The following is a 13455-nucleotide window of genomic DNA, read 5'->3' on the forward strand; positions in this document are numbered from 1 at the left end:
ACCAACAACGAAGCCAGCGTAGCCAACACGACCAGCGTTCAGCCAACGAACGAAGCCAGCGTCAGCCAACAACGAAAGCCAACGTGTCCAGCCAAGCAACGATGCCGTTCAGCAACGAACGACGCTCCATCAGCCAACGAAGGCCAGCGTCAGCCAGCAGAACGAAGCCAGGTTCAGCCAACAATGAGCCCTGTTCAGCCAACGAGAACAGCGTCAGGGCAGCCAGCAACGAAGCCAGCGTCAGCACAGCCATTTCCGAGCTCAGCCACACGAGCCAAGTACGCAGCGTTACCAAGCCAACAACGAAACGAGCGTCAGCCAGGCCAGCGACGCTTCATGCCAGCCAGCGCTGAACCATCCAGCGTCAGCCCGAACAGCGATAGTACACAGCGAGTTCTCAGCCAGCCAGCTACATTATCCAGACGTTCGCCAGCGGAACGATAGACTTCCGAGTGTTCGTTGACTCAGCGCGGCAGAAGACGGAGCGCTAGCTTCAGGCCAGCCAGCGTGAAGCCATCCAGCGTCAGCCAGCCAGAGAGCGTTAGCCAGTCAGCCGTCAGCCAGTCAGCGTCAGCCAGCGATTCAGTCAACCAGTGAGTCAGTCAGCCAGTCAGCCAGTGTCAGTCAGCCAGGTCAGTCAGCCAGCCAGCTGTCAGCCAGCCACGTCAGCCACCAGCCAGTGTCTGTTTCAGCCAGCCCAGCGTCAGCCAGCCAGCGTCAAGCCAGCCAGCTAGCGTCAGCCAGCCAGCGTCAGCCAGCCAGCCGTCAGCCAGCCAGCCTCAGTCCGTTTCAGCCAGCCAGTCAGCGTCAGCATCAACCAGCCAGCCAGTCAGCATCAGCCAGCCAGCCAGTGTCAGCGGCAGCGTTCAAGCCACGACGAGCGTCAGCCAGCCAGTCAGCAACGCGAAGTTCAGCCCACCCACTCAGCGAGCGAGCGTCAGCCAGCAGTCAGCGAGCGACGTCAGCCAGCCAGTCAGCGAGCGAGCGTCTCCAGCCAGCCACGTCAAGCGGAGCGAGCGTCAGCCAGCCATCGCGAGCGTCAGCCAGCCACAGCGAACGAGCGTCAAAGCCAGCCAGCGAGCGACGTCAGCCAGACCAGCGAACGAGACGTCAGCCACCAGCGAGCGAGCGTCAGCCAAGCCAGCGAACGCGTCAGCCAAGCCAGCGACGCAGCCAGCCGCGCGAGCGTCAGCCAGCCAGTCAGCCAGCCAGCGAAGGTCAGGCCAGCCGCGAGCGCACCAGCCAGCGGCAGCAAGCTCAGCGACGAGCGTCACGTCAAGCGCACCGAGTCAGCACACGACAGCGTCATCAGTAGCCATAGTTAGTGTCTATCAGTAATTTATGTCAGCCAGTCAGTAAGTGTTAGGTCAGCCAGTCAGTAAGTGTTAGGGTCAGCCATCAGTAAGGTATGTCACCAGTCAGTAAGGTGATGTCAGCCAGTCAGTAAGTGTTAGTGTCAGCCAGCAGTAAGTGTTAGTGTCAGGCCAGTAAGTGTTGAGTGTCAGCCAGTAAGTGTTAGTGTCAGCCGTAATGTTAGTGTCAGCCAGTAAGTGTAGTGTCAGCCAGTAAGTGTTAGTGTCACCATAAGTGTTAGTGTCAGCCAGTAAGTGTTAGTTCAGCCAGTAAGTTTAGTGTCAGCAGAAGTTAGTGTACCAGTAAGGCAGCGCAGTTGCATCAGTGTCAGCCAGTCAGTCAGTCAGTGTCAGCCAGCCAGTCAGTCAGTGTCAGCCACCCATCAGTCAGTGTCAGCCAGCCCAGTCAGGTAAAAAAGCGTCAGCCAGCCAGTCAGTCAGCGTCAGCCAGCCAGCCAGCGTCAGCCAGCTGGCTAGCCGAGCGTCAGCCAGCCCCCCCCCAATCCAACCCCCAGCGTCCGTCAGCTGCTGCCCTCCCTCCCGATCACCACTGTCTACCTGGCTCTGCTCTGGCTGTCTAGCACCTTCCAGAGTCAGCCACCAAACGAGCCAGCGTTCAGCCAGCAAACGAGTCCAGCGTCAGCCAGCGAACGAGCCAGCGTCAGCCAGCGAACCGAGCCAAGCGTCAGCCAAGCGAACAGCCAGCGTAGCCAGCCAACCGACCATAGCGTCAGCTCCGAACGAGCAGCGAGCCAAGCACGTAAAAACGACCAGCGTCAGCCAACGAACGTAGGACAACACGATCCGCGTCAGCCAACGAACACGAGCCAGCGTCAGCCAATCGAACGAGCCATGCCGTCACAAGACGAGCCACGTCAGCACAACGAACGAGCCAGCGTCAAAAGCCAACGAACGAGCCAGCGTCGCAAGCACGACGACACCGTTCAGCCACGCAAACGAGCCAGCTTCAGCCAACGAAACGAGCCAGTGTACAGCATAACGAATGTCACCACGAAAGCCAGTGTCAGCCAACGATGAGCCACTGTCAGCCAATCGAAGAGCCAGCGCTCAGCCAGCGAACGATCCAAGCGTCAGCCCAATGAGCAGCGTCAGCACAGCGATACAGCGAGCGTCAGCCAGCAAACGAGCCGACGGTCAAGCCAGCCAGCAGCTTCAGCCAGCCAGCGTGAGCCATCCAGCGTCAGCCACAAACGAGCCAGCGTCAGCCAAACGAACGAGCCAGCGTCAGCCAGCCAACGAGCCAGCGCAGCCAACGAACAGCCAGCGTCAGCCAACAACGAGAGCCAGCGTCAGCCAACGAATAGAGCCAGTGGTCAGCCAACGAAGACAGCGCCAGCCAACGAATGAGCCAGCGCTCAGCCAGCGAACGAGCCAGCGTCAGCCAACGAATGACCAGCGTCAGCCAGCGAACAAGCGAACGTCAGCCAGCAAACGAGCCAGCGTCAGCCAGCCAGCGAGCTTCAGCCAGCCAGCGGAGCCATGCCAGGACCATCGAACAGCCGCGTCAGCCAGCCGAACGAGGCCAGCGTCAGCCAGCCAACGAGCCAAGCGCAGCCAACGAACAGCCAGCGTCAGCCAACGAACGAGCCAGCGGCAGCCAACGAACGAGCCAGCGTCAGCCAACGAACGACGCCAGCGTCAGCAACGAACGAGCCAGCGTCAGCCAACGACGAGCCATCGCAACGACGAGCCAGCGTCAGCCAACGAAGCAGCCAGACGAACGAGCCAGCGTCAGCCAACGAACGAGCCAGTTCAGCCTAGCAAACGAGCCAGTGCAGCCAACGGAATGAGCCACAGTGTCAGCCAACGAATCATGCCAGCGCTCAGCCAGCGAACGAACCAGCGTCAGCCAAACGAATGAGCCAGCGGCAGCCAGCGAACAAGCGAGCGTCAGCCAGCAACGAGCCAGCGTCATGCCAGCCAGCGAGCTTCAGCCAGCCAGCGTGACCATCCAGCGTCAGCCAGCGAACAGCGAGCATCAGCCAGCCAGCGAGTCTTCACCAGCCATCGTGAGCCTCCAGCGTCAGCACGCGATAACGGAGAGCGTCAGCCAGCCAGCCTAGAATTCAGCCAGCCAGCGGAGCCATCCAGCTCAAGCCGCCAGAGAGGCTTAGCCAGTCAGCGTCAAGCCAGTAAGTGGTAGTGTCAGCGCAGTAGAGGTTAAGTGTCAGCCAGTAAGTGTTAGTGTCAGGCCAGTAAAAATGTTAAGTGCAGCCTAGTAATTTGTATGTCAGCCAGTAATGTTAGTGGCAGCCAGTAAGTTAGCTGTCACCGTAAGTGTTCAGTTGTCAGCCAGTAATGTTAGTGTCAGCCATAGTTCAGCCAGTCTAGGCATCAGTCATCATCATCAGTCAGTTCAAGCCAGCCTATCATCAGTGTCAGCCCACCATCAGTCATTTGTCCAGGTACCAGATGCAGTGACAATCAGACCCGTTCGCTGGCTGACGCTGGCTCGTTCGCTGGCTGACGCTGGCTCGTTCGCTGGCTGACGCTGGCTCGTTTGCTGGCTGACGCTGGCTCGTTTGCTGGCTGACGCTGGCTCGTTTGCTGGCTCGTTCGCTGGCTGACGCTGATTGACTGGCTGACGTTGACAGGCAAGGCCGTCCCAGGCAGACAGGCAGGTCGTCTCACCAAGGCTGGCTGAGACTGGCTGGCTGAGACTGATGCTGATACTGGCTGAGACATACTGGCTGGCTGACTGGCACTGACTGAGATTGTCTCAATCTGAATCACATCAGGGCAAGGTTTCTCTCTCTCCCTTTATTTTCTCTCTCCCCCTCCATTCCTCTTGATCTATTCCTCTGTTTTTGTCTTCTTTCGTTCACACCCTTCCCTTGCTCATTCTTTCTGTACCTCTCTCTCGCTCTCTCACACATATCCTTCTCTCTTTTTCCCCCTTCTCCTGGAGTTGTGAAAGCTCCCATTGATGTCAGAGAGGTGTGTTGAGGCGCAGCCCACAAACGTTGCTATTTTTACGCAGTGAGAGGGGGGGGAGGAGGGGGCATGGAAAAGAAGAGCCAGTCACTCCTTTCTTTCCTCCTACCCTGTTTCCCCAGGTGGACTATATGGAGGAAAATGAGGAGTACTTCCAGAGGCAAGCATCACATCGACAGTCCCGCCGCAGGTTCCGCAAGATCAACCAGAAAGGCGAGCGGCAGACTATCATCGACACGGTGGACCCGTACCCCACCGGCAAGCCGCCCATAGTCAGGGGATATCACACGGTGAGTCATGTTTAGCTACCCGGCTCTTCCTCTGTCTTAGTTAGCAACTAGGGTGTTGTCTGTTGCTGGACACGCATGTGGCGCGAAGATGGAGCATCCAGTTTGTGTAGTTTGATTTTCTGTGTTGGCTTAACTTAGTCCTTGCCTTAGCTGGTCAGACGCTAACTTGTGTAGCCTACTATTTAGTACCTTATAGCCTGGTCTATGTAGCCTACTATTTAGTACCTTATAGCCTGGTCTGTGTAGCCTACTAGTTAGTACCTTATAGCCTGGTCTATGTAGCCTACTAGTTAGTACCGACAGATACGCGTAGAATACAACGCCGCCTGACAGACGCGTAGAATAACAACCACACCCTGACAGAGACGGGTAGAATCACAGCACCCTGGACAGACGGCGTAGAATACAACCACCCTGCAGACGGCGTAGAATAACAACCACCTGACAGACGGCGTAGAATAACAACCCCCCTGACAGACGGCGTAGAATAACAACCACCCTGAACAAACGGCGTAGAATAACACCACCCTGACAGACGGCGTAGAATAAAGAACCACCTGAAAGCTGCGTAGAATAACAACCACCCTGACAGAACGCGTAGAATAACAACCACCTGACAGACCGGCGTAGAATAACAACCACCCTGACAGACGCGTAGAATAACAACCACCCTGACAGACGGCGTAGAATAACAACCACCTCGTGACAACTGGCGTAGAATACCACCCCTGACAGACTGCGTAGAATAACAACCACCCTGACAGACGGCGTAGAAACAAACACCCTGACAGACGGCGTAGAATAACAACCACTGACAGACTGCGTAGAATAACAACCACCGCTGACAGACGGCGTAGAAATAACAACCACCCTGACAGACGGCGTAGAATAACAACCACCCTGACAGACGGCGTAGAATAACAGCCACCCTGACAGACGGCGTAGAATAACAACCACCCTGACAGACTGCGTAGAATATACAGCCACCCGACAGACTGCGTAGAATCAAGCCACCCTGACAGACGGCGTAGAATCACAACCACCCTGACAGACGGCGTAGAATCACAGCCACCCCTGACAGACGGCGTAGAATAACAAACCACCACAGAGCTGCGTAGAAAACAACCACCCTGACAGACGGCGTAGAATAACAACCACCCTGACAGACGGCGTAGAATCACACACCAGCTGACAGACGGCGTAGAATAACAACCACCCTGACAGACGGCGTAGAATCACAACCACCCTGACAGACGCGTAGAATAAACAACCACCCTGACAGACGGCGTAGAATCACAACCACCTGACAGACGCGTAGAATAACAAACCCTGACAGACGCGTAGAATAACAACCACCTCGACACAGACTTGAGCAATAGGACACAGTAAATAGCACTTGGGGTAATGGAGTGAAGGAGACATGCACATTGAGTAAAGAATGGGTATAGTGAAGAGGGTTGCAAAGGGACACTCTCTAGAGAGAAAGGGTCCAAAATGACTACACAGGAGGTTATACAGCCTTTATAGAGGTCTAACAGTGAGGGTGCAGATAAAAGTATATGATAGCCTACAGCAAAAGGTGGCACAGCATGGAACAATGCGTTTTGAGAACAGTAGCCAGGAGGTAGAATTAATACCTAGGGTGAAACAAGGCACAGCAAGCCTACAGCAAACACAATACTTTGACAAACACATAACTACAGACCTCACAAAGCCTAACAATGGTGTACACAGACCAGGTCAAGTACATCACTAGTAGGCTACAAGGTAACTAAAAGACACACAGACCAGCTATAGGTACTAAATAGTAGCTACACAGACCAGGCTATACAGGTACGACACTAGTAGGCTACACAGAACGGCTATAAGGTACTAACTAGTAGGCTACATAGACCAGGCTATAAGGTACTAACTAGTAGGCTACTCAAGACCAGCTATTACAGATACTATAATGAGCTAGCAGACACAGCAGACCAGGCTATAATGTACTAACTAGTAGGCTACATAGACCAGGCTATAATTTACTAACTATAGGCTACATAGACCAGGCTTATAAGTACTAAACTAGTAGCTACACAGACCAGGCTATAAGGTACTAAATAAGTAGGCTACTAGACCAGGCTATAAGCAACTAAATACGTAGCTACACAAAGTTAGCGTCTGACCAGCTAAGGCAAGGACTAGTAAACAACACAGAAAATCAAACTACACAAACTGGATGCTCCATCTTCGCCACATGCGTGTCCAGCAACAGACAACACCCTAGTTGCTAACTAAAGCAGAGAAGAGCCGGGTAGCTAAACATGAGCTCACCGTTATATCCCCTGACTATGGGCGCTTGCTGTGGGTACCGGGTTGCACCGTGTCGACTTGAATAGTCTGCCGCCGCCTTTCTGGTTGATCTTGCGGAACCCTGCGCGGGACTGTCGATGTGATGCTTGCCTCTGGAAGTACTCTCTCATTTCCTCCATAGTATCCACCTGGGAAAACAGGGTAGGAGAAGAAAGAGTGACTGGCTCTTTTTTCCATGCCCCCTCCTCCCCCCCTCTCACTGCGTAAAAATAGCAACGTGGGCTGCGCCTCAACACACCTCTCTGACATCAGATGGAGCTTTCACAACTCCAGGAGAAGGGGGAAAAAGAGAGAAGGATTTGTGATGAGGACGAGAGAGAGGTACAGAAAGAATGAGCAAGGGAAGGTGTGAACGAAAGAGAGACAAAAAAGAGGAATACAAGAGGAATGGAGGGGAGAGAGAAAATAAAGGAGAGAGAGAAACCTTGCCCTGATGTGATTCAGATTGAACAATCTCAGTCAGTCGATAGCCAGCCAGTATTCTCAGCCAGTATCAGCATGCAGTCTAATGCAGCCAGTCTAGCCAGCTTGTGAGACGACTGCCTGTCTGCCTAGGGAGGCCTTGCCTTAACGTCGCCAGTCAATCAGCTCAGCAGCGAACGAGCCAGCAACGAGCCACGCACCGCACAAATCGAGCCCAGCGTCAGCCAGCAAACGAGCACCTGCTGTCTGCTAAGGACCCAGCGTAACGAGCCAGCAAGTCAGCGTCAGCAGACGACACGTAGCGCAAACGAGCAGCGTCACGCCAGTGCAAACGAGCCAGCGTCAGCAGCAGAACGAGGCCATCATCAGCAACGACCAGCGAACCTGAGACGCCGCGTTCATCCAGGCAAACGAGCCAAGCGTCAGCACGAACGAGCCCGTCGCCAGCGATCGACGCAGCGAGCAGCAAGCAGCCAGCGTCAGCCAGCGAACGACGCGACCAGGTGCCAGCGTCAAGCCAGCTAACGAGAGCGTCGCCAGCGAATCGAGCCAGCGTAACGAACGATGCCAAGCGTCAGCTCAACTGACGAGCTCAGCTAGATCACCAAACGAACGTCCAGCGTCAGCCTACGAACGACAGCGTAACAACGAGCCAGCGTACGCCAACACGACCGATAGCACGTTCAGCCAACTGAACGAGCCAGCGTCAGCCAACGAACGAGCAGTGATCAGCCAGCAAGAACGAGCCAGTGTCAGGTCCAACGAATGAGCCAGTGTCACCAACAATAGAGCCAGCGCGATCAGCCAGCGAACGACCACGCAGGCCCAACGAAAGGCCTAGAAGCGTTCAGCGCAGCGATACATAGCGAGGCTGCAGCCAGCAAGAGCACGTAAGCAGACGAGTTACCAGCCATGAGCCAGACCAGCTTCAAGCATCACGCGAGCGTCAGCCAGCCAGCGAGCTTCATGCCAGCCGACGGACTGACAGTCCAGCGCAGCCAGAAGACCGAGCTCGAGCCAGCCATTATCACAGTGAGCCAATTATGACTCTAGTCGTTGACCTACAGCGTAACGGCCGAAGCGGAGCGCAGCTTACTCAGCCAGCGTGAGCCCATGCCCGTCGAGCACCAGAGAGCGTTAATGCCAGTCAGCGACGTCAGCGCATCAGCTACTCAGCAGCGATCAGTCACCAGGAGTCCGTCAGCCAGTCACGATGTCAGGACCATTGGAGGTCAGCCAGCTCGGTCAGCCAGCGGTCAGCCAGCCCGTCAGCCACCCCATCGTGCTTTCAGCCAGCCAGTCGTCAGCCAGCCAGCGTCAGCCACACTAGCGTCAGCCAGCCAGCGGCAGCACAGCCAGCGTCAGCAGCCAGCCATCAGCGTACAAGCCAGCAGTCAGCGTCAGCATCAAGCCAGCCGCCAGTCAGCATCAGGCAGCCAGCCAGTCAGCGCAGCGTCAGCAGCGAGCGAGAGCGTTAGCGCAGCCAGTCAGCGAGCGCGGTACAAGTTGCGTGAGGGCGAGCCATGGCCAGTCGAGGCGAGCGAAGGCGTGTCAGCCATGACCAGGTCAGCGATCGAGCGTCAGCCCAGCCCAGTTCAGGCGAGCGAAGCGTCAGCCGCAGTCAGCGAGCGAGCGTCCCAGCCCGTCAGCGACGTTCAGCAGCCAGACAGCGAGCGAGCGTCAGCGCAGCCAGCGACGCGTCAGCCAGCAGCGAACGACGCGTGCAGCCACAGCGAGACGAGCGTCCGCCAGCCAGCGGACCGAGCGTCAGCCAGCGAGCTGAACGACGTTTTTTCAGCCAAGCCAGAGCGTACAGCCAGTCCCACTTTCCCGTCCAGGCCAGCGATACGGAGCGTTCCGTCCAGCAGCGAGCGGCAAGTCCAGACCATGCGGACAAGTCAGCAGCGTTCAGCCGCAGTCGAATCGAGCGACGGTCTAAGTCTAGCGTCGACTGATGCGTTCAGTTCCAGACCAGCGACGATTGGCTGTTTCAGTCCGTCATCCAGTAGTGTTTAGTTGTAGTTCGTAAGTGTTAGGGTCAGCCAGTCAGTAAGTGTTATGGGTCAGCCATTCAGTAAGTTGTTAGGTGTCGCCAGCTCCTATTGTGTAGTGTGTCAGCCAGTCGAAGTAAGTGTGTAGTTGTCAGCCAGGTCAGTGATGTTTTAGTGGCCAGATCAGTCATTAGTTGTTAGTGTCTAGCCAAGTTAATGTGTTAGTTGTCAGCCATTAAGTGTTAGTTGTCACCATAAGTGTTAGTTGTCAGCAGTAGGTGTGTAGTTGTCAGCTCAGTTAAGTGTTAGTTGTTCAGCCAGTAGGTTTTAGTGTCCGCTCAGTAAGTGTGTTGGTGTCGAGCCAGTAAGTGTTTCAGTGTCAGCCAGTAAGTGTTTTAGTGTCAGCCAGTAGTCTCAGCTCATGTCAGTCAGTTCAGTGTCTAGCTCAGTCAGTCAGATCATGTAGCCAGCCCAGTCAGTCAGTGTACGCAGCCAGTCAGCATGATCACCAGCCAAGTCAGTCAGCGTCAGCTCAGCCAGTCAGGTCAGCGTCAGCCAGCCAGGTCCAGGGTCAGCCAGCTGCTAGCCGGAGCGTCAGCTCAGGCCCCCCCCCCCACATCCAACCCCTCCAGTTCGTGTCGTCAAGCTGCTGCCAGTCACCACAACCGATCACTACTGGTCCTAACTGGCCTCTGCTCTGGCTGTAGCACGGTCCAGAGTCATCCAGCAAAACGAGACAGCGTCAGCGCAGCCAAACGAGCCCAGCGCAGCCAAGCGATTACAGCCAGCGATCGGCCTGCGAAGAATGAGCCAGCGTTCAGCAGCTGAACGAGCCATGGCGGTAAGCCAGCTCAACAGCCACTGCTGTCTACCACACGAATGAGCCTAAGCGTCAGCTCAACGAAGAATGCCAAGTCGTCTAGCCCTCGGATACGAGTCCACGTCGCAGCCAACGAACGAGCCAGGTCCGCCACCGAAAGAGCCAGCGTCGAGCTCAATCGAACGAGGCCAGCGTCAACTCATAACGAGCGTAGCGTCACCTAACGAAATTAGCGAGTACCAGCGGTCACCTATACGAACACGAGCCAGTGCCAAGACCATATCGACTCGAGGCGAGCTGCAGCCAATCCCGGACTACGAGCCGTGAGTCACGACCAGCAATACGAGCAGTGTCAGCAAGTCGAAATGAGCAGTGAGTCAGGCCAAAGGCGAATAGCATTGCGCTGTCAGGTCTCAGCGTACACGAGCCAGGACGTCAGGCGTCAATGCGAGTATGAGCAGACGTGTGCAGCCAGCGAACAGCGAGTCGTAGATCGAGCTGCCAGCAAAACCCGAGCCCTGCCGCAGGTCCTCAGCCAGTCGAGCTCAGTCCAGCCAGCGTGAGCATCCAGGCGTCAGCCAGCGAACGAGCAGCGTTCAGCCAGCCGAACGGAGCATGGTCAGCCAGCCATACTGAGCCAGCGTCGTCAAACTGAACGGCCAGCTCAGCCAACGACGAGCAGCGCAGCCACGAATGAGCCAGATGTCAGCCAATTCGAATGAGCCGACTGCCGCCAGACACGAATGAGCGCAGCGCTCCAGATGGCAGCGAACGAGCAGCTTCAGCAATCGAACTGATGCCAGCGTCACATTCAGCGAACTAGCGCACGTCACCGCAAGCAACACGAGCCACTGCAGTCAGCCAGGCGAGCTTCAGCCAGTCACGCAGCGGGAAGGCCATTACCAGCGTCAGCTCAGCGTATACGAGCCAGCGTCAGCCAGTCGAATCGAGCTCTATGCGTTCAGCAGTCAAACGTGCCAGCGTCAGCACAACGAAAGGAGCAGCGTGTCAGCTAACGAACGAGCGCGGTCGATGCTACAACGATACGAAGTCCAGCGTCAGCCAACGACGAGCAGCGTCAGCTCAACGAACAAAGCCAGAAGGCGTCAGCAAACGAAAGAAGCCAGGTCAAGCGAACGATACGAAGCCAGCGTCCTCAACGACGACAGCCAGAAGTGGCACCAACGAACGCGCAGACCAGCGTACCAGCCAACGAAGCAGCAGTGTCTTTAAGCCAGCGAAAAGACGAGTCAGCAAGCGAATGAGACCAGTGTCAGCCATCGAAGTGAGCAGCGAGCTCAGCCAGCGAACGAGATGGCCACTGAAAGGAGCAATCGCCGCAGAGAAGACAACACGCGTAGACAACAGCGAATGAGCCAGCGTCAGCATCAGGCGAACAAGGCGGAGCGTCACAGCTCAGCAAACGAGCCATGCGGTCAGCAGCCCAAGCAAGAGCTTCAGCCAGCAGCGTGAGCATCCAGCGTCAGGCCAGCGACGAGCCCGACGGGCAATCAGCAGCCAGCGGAGCTTCCAGGCGGCCAGCAGGCGTGACGAGATGTGCCAGAGCATAAGGTCACCAGGAGCAGGGAACGGAAGCAGATGGGCGTGCACGCACCGCGATGTAGCTTCTAGCACTAGACAGCACAGCGGGGAGGCATGCAGCGGCGCCAGTGCAAGAGAGCGTGAGGTCAGGTCAAGCGTCAGCCAGTAAGGTGTCTAGATGTCAGCCAGAAGTTGGTTAGTCAGTAGCCATAAGTGTTAGTAGTAACCAGTACAGTGTGTGAGTGTCAGCCCAGTAAGTGTTAGTGTCAGCCAGTTAATGTGTTGCTAGGGTCAGCCAGTAATGTTTAGTGTCAGCCAGTAATGTTAGTGTCACGCAGTAAGTGTTCGTGTTCAGCCGCAGTACAGTTGTGCAGCACTCAGTCAGAGTCAAGTGTCAGCCAAGTTCAAGTCAGTCAGTGGTCAGCCAGCAGTGCAGTGCAAGTTTTGTCGAGCATCAGTCAAGGTCAGATGGTCTACCAAGGCCAGCTCGTCAGTCGTTCAGCCACAAGTTCGTTCACGCGTCAGCCCATGCCGAGCGCAGGCGTCGAGCCAGCTTGTGCCCGGCATGCGTCTAGCCACCCCCCCGCCCCTATCATCCAAGCCCCCAAGGCGATTCCGGTCTAAGCAGGATGCTGCCTCTCTCTTCTGCAGATCACTGCACACTGGTCTACCTGAGTCTGATCGTGGCTGTCTAAGCACTCTTTCCGAGACGTGCAGCCAGCAACGCGTCCAGCGCTCAGCGAACAGCAACGGAGCCGAGCGTCAGCGACGCAACGAGCCAGCGTCAGCCAGCGAACTGAGCCAGCGTCAGCCAGCCAACGAGGCGCATAGCGTCACCTAACGAACGAGACAGCGTCAGGCCAATCGACGAGTCCGCGTGCAGCACAGCGAGTACGAGCGCGCAGCCGTGCACTCAACAGACGTATTCCAGCGTCCAGAGCGCCAATTCGAAGCGATCAGGCGTCGCGCGGTAACCGAAGCCGAACAGCGTGCAGCCAGAAGCGAGCAGCGTCACCACGAAGCGAGCGCAGGCGTCAGCCAAACGAACGACTGGCAAGTGTCAGCCAACGAACGAGCAGCGTCAGCCCAAACGAACGACGCAGCGTCAGCCAAACCGTCACCAGACGAACGAGCCAGTGTCAGCCAGCAAAGCGACAGTGGAAAAAAAGGAGCAGTGTAGCAACGAATGAGCCGCCTCAGGCCGAGCGGAACGAAGGTAGCGCGCAGCCAGACGAATGCCCGACCAAGTGTCAGCAACAGCGAAAAGCGAGTCCGACCAGCAAAACGCCAAGCGTCGCCGCCAGCGACCCCCCCGCTTCAGCCAGCAGCGTGAGCATCCAGCGTCACAGGTCACATAGCCACAGAACGGCAGCGTCCAGCCATGACCCGAGCCAACGAAGTCAGCCACGAACGGCCAGGTCGCGCAACGACAGCCAGAGTCAGCCAACGAAAGGCCGCGTCAGCCAACGAACGAGCCAGGCGTCAGCCATGCACGAGCCAGCGTCAGCCAAAGCCGAGCGAGCCAAAACGGTCAGCAGGACGAGCCGTACCACGAACAGCAGCGACAGCAACGAACGAGCACGCGTCAGCCAACGAACTCAGCCACATGTCAGCACAACGAGCCAGTGTCAGCGCAACCGAATGAGCCATGATCGAACGAATGAGCCGAGCGTCAGCAGCGAACAGCAGGTAGCAAAATGAGCCAGCGTCTCTCACGCAACGAGCGTCGC

At 56.6% G+C, this 13455-nt stretch overlaps 1 protein-coding gene across 1 annotated transcript in view; it reads left to right on the forward strand.

The window, feature by feature from the left end:
* Positions 1–13455, forward strand: part of LOC111965514 (rap guanine nucleotide exchange factor 2-like) — a 149188-nt gene that overhangs the window by 68989 nt on the left and 66744 nt on the right. Inside the window, 1 exon segment of the mRNA XM_070444238.1 lies at positions 4430–4597. Within this exon segment, the coding sequence (XP_070300339.1) occupies positions 4430–4597 (168 nt within the window).

This window comes from Salvelinus sp. IW2-2015, linkage group LG6.2 (genome assembly GCF_002910315.2).
Source record: "Salvelinus sp. IW2-2015 linkage group LG6.2, ASM291031v2, whole genome shotgun sequence".
In the NCBI taxonomy this organism is placed as follows: domain Eukaryota; kingdom Metazoa; phylum Chordata; class Actinopteri; order Salmoniformes; family Salmonidae; genus Salvelinus; species Salvelinus sp. IW2-2015.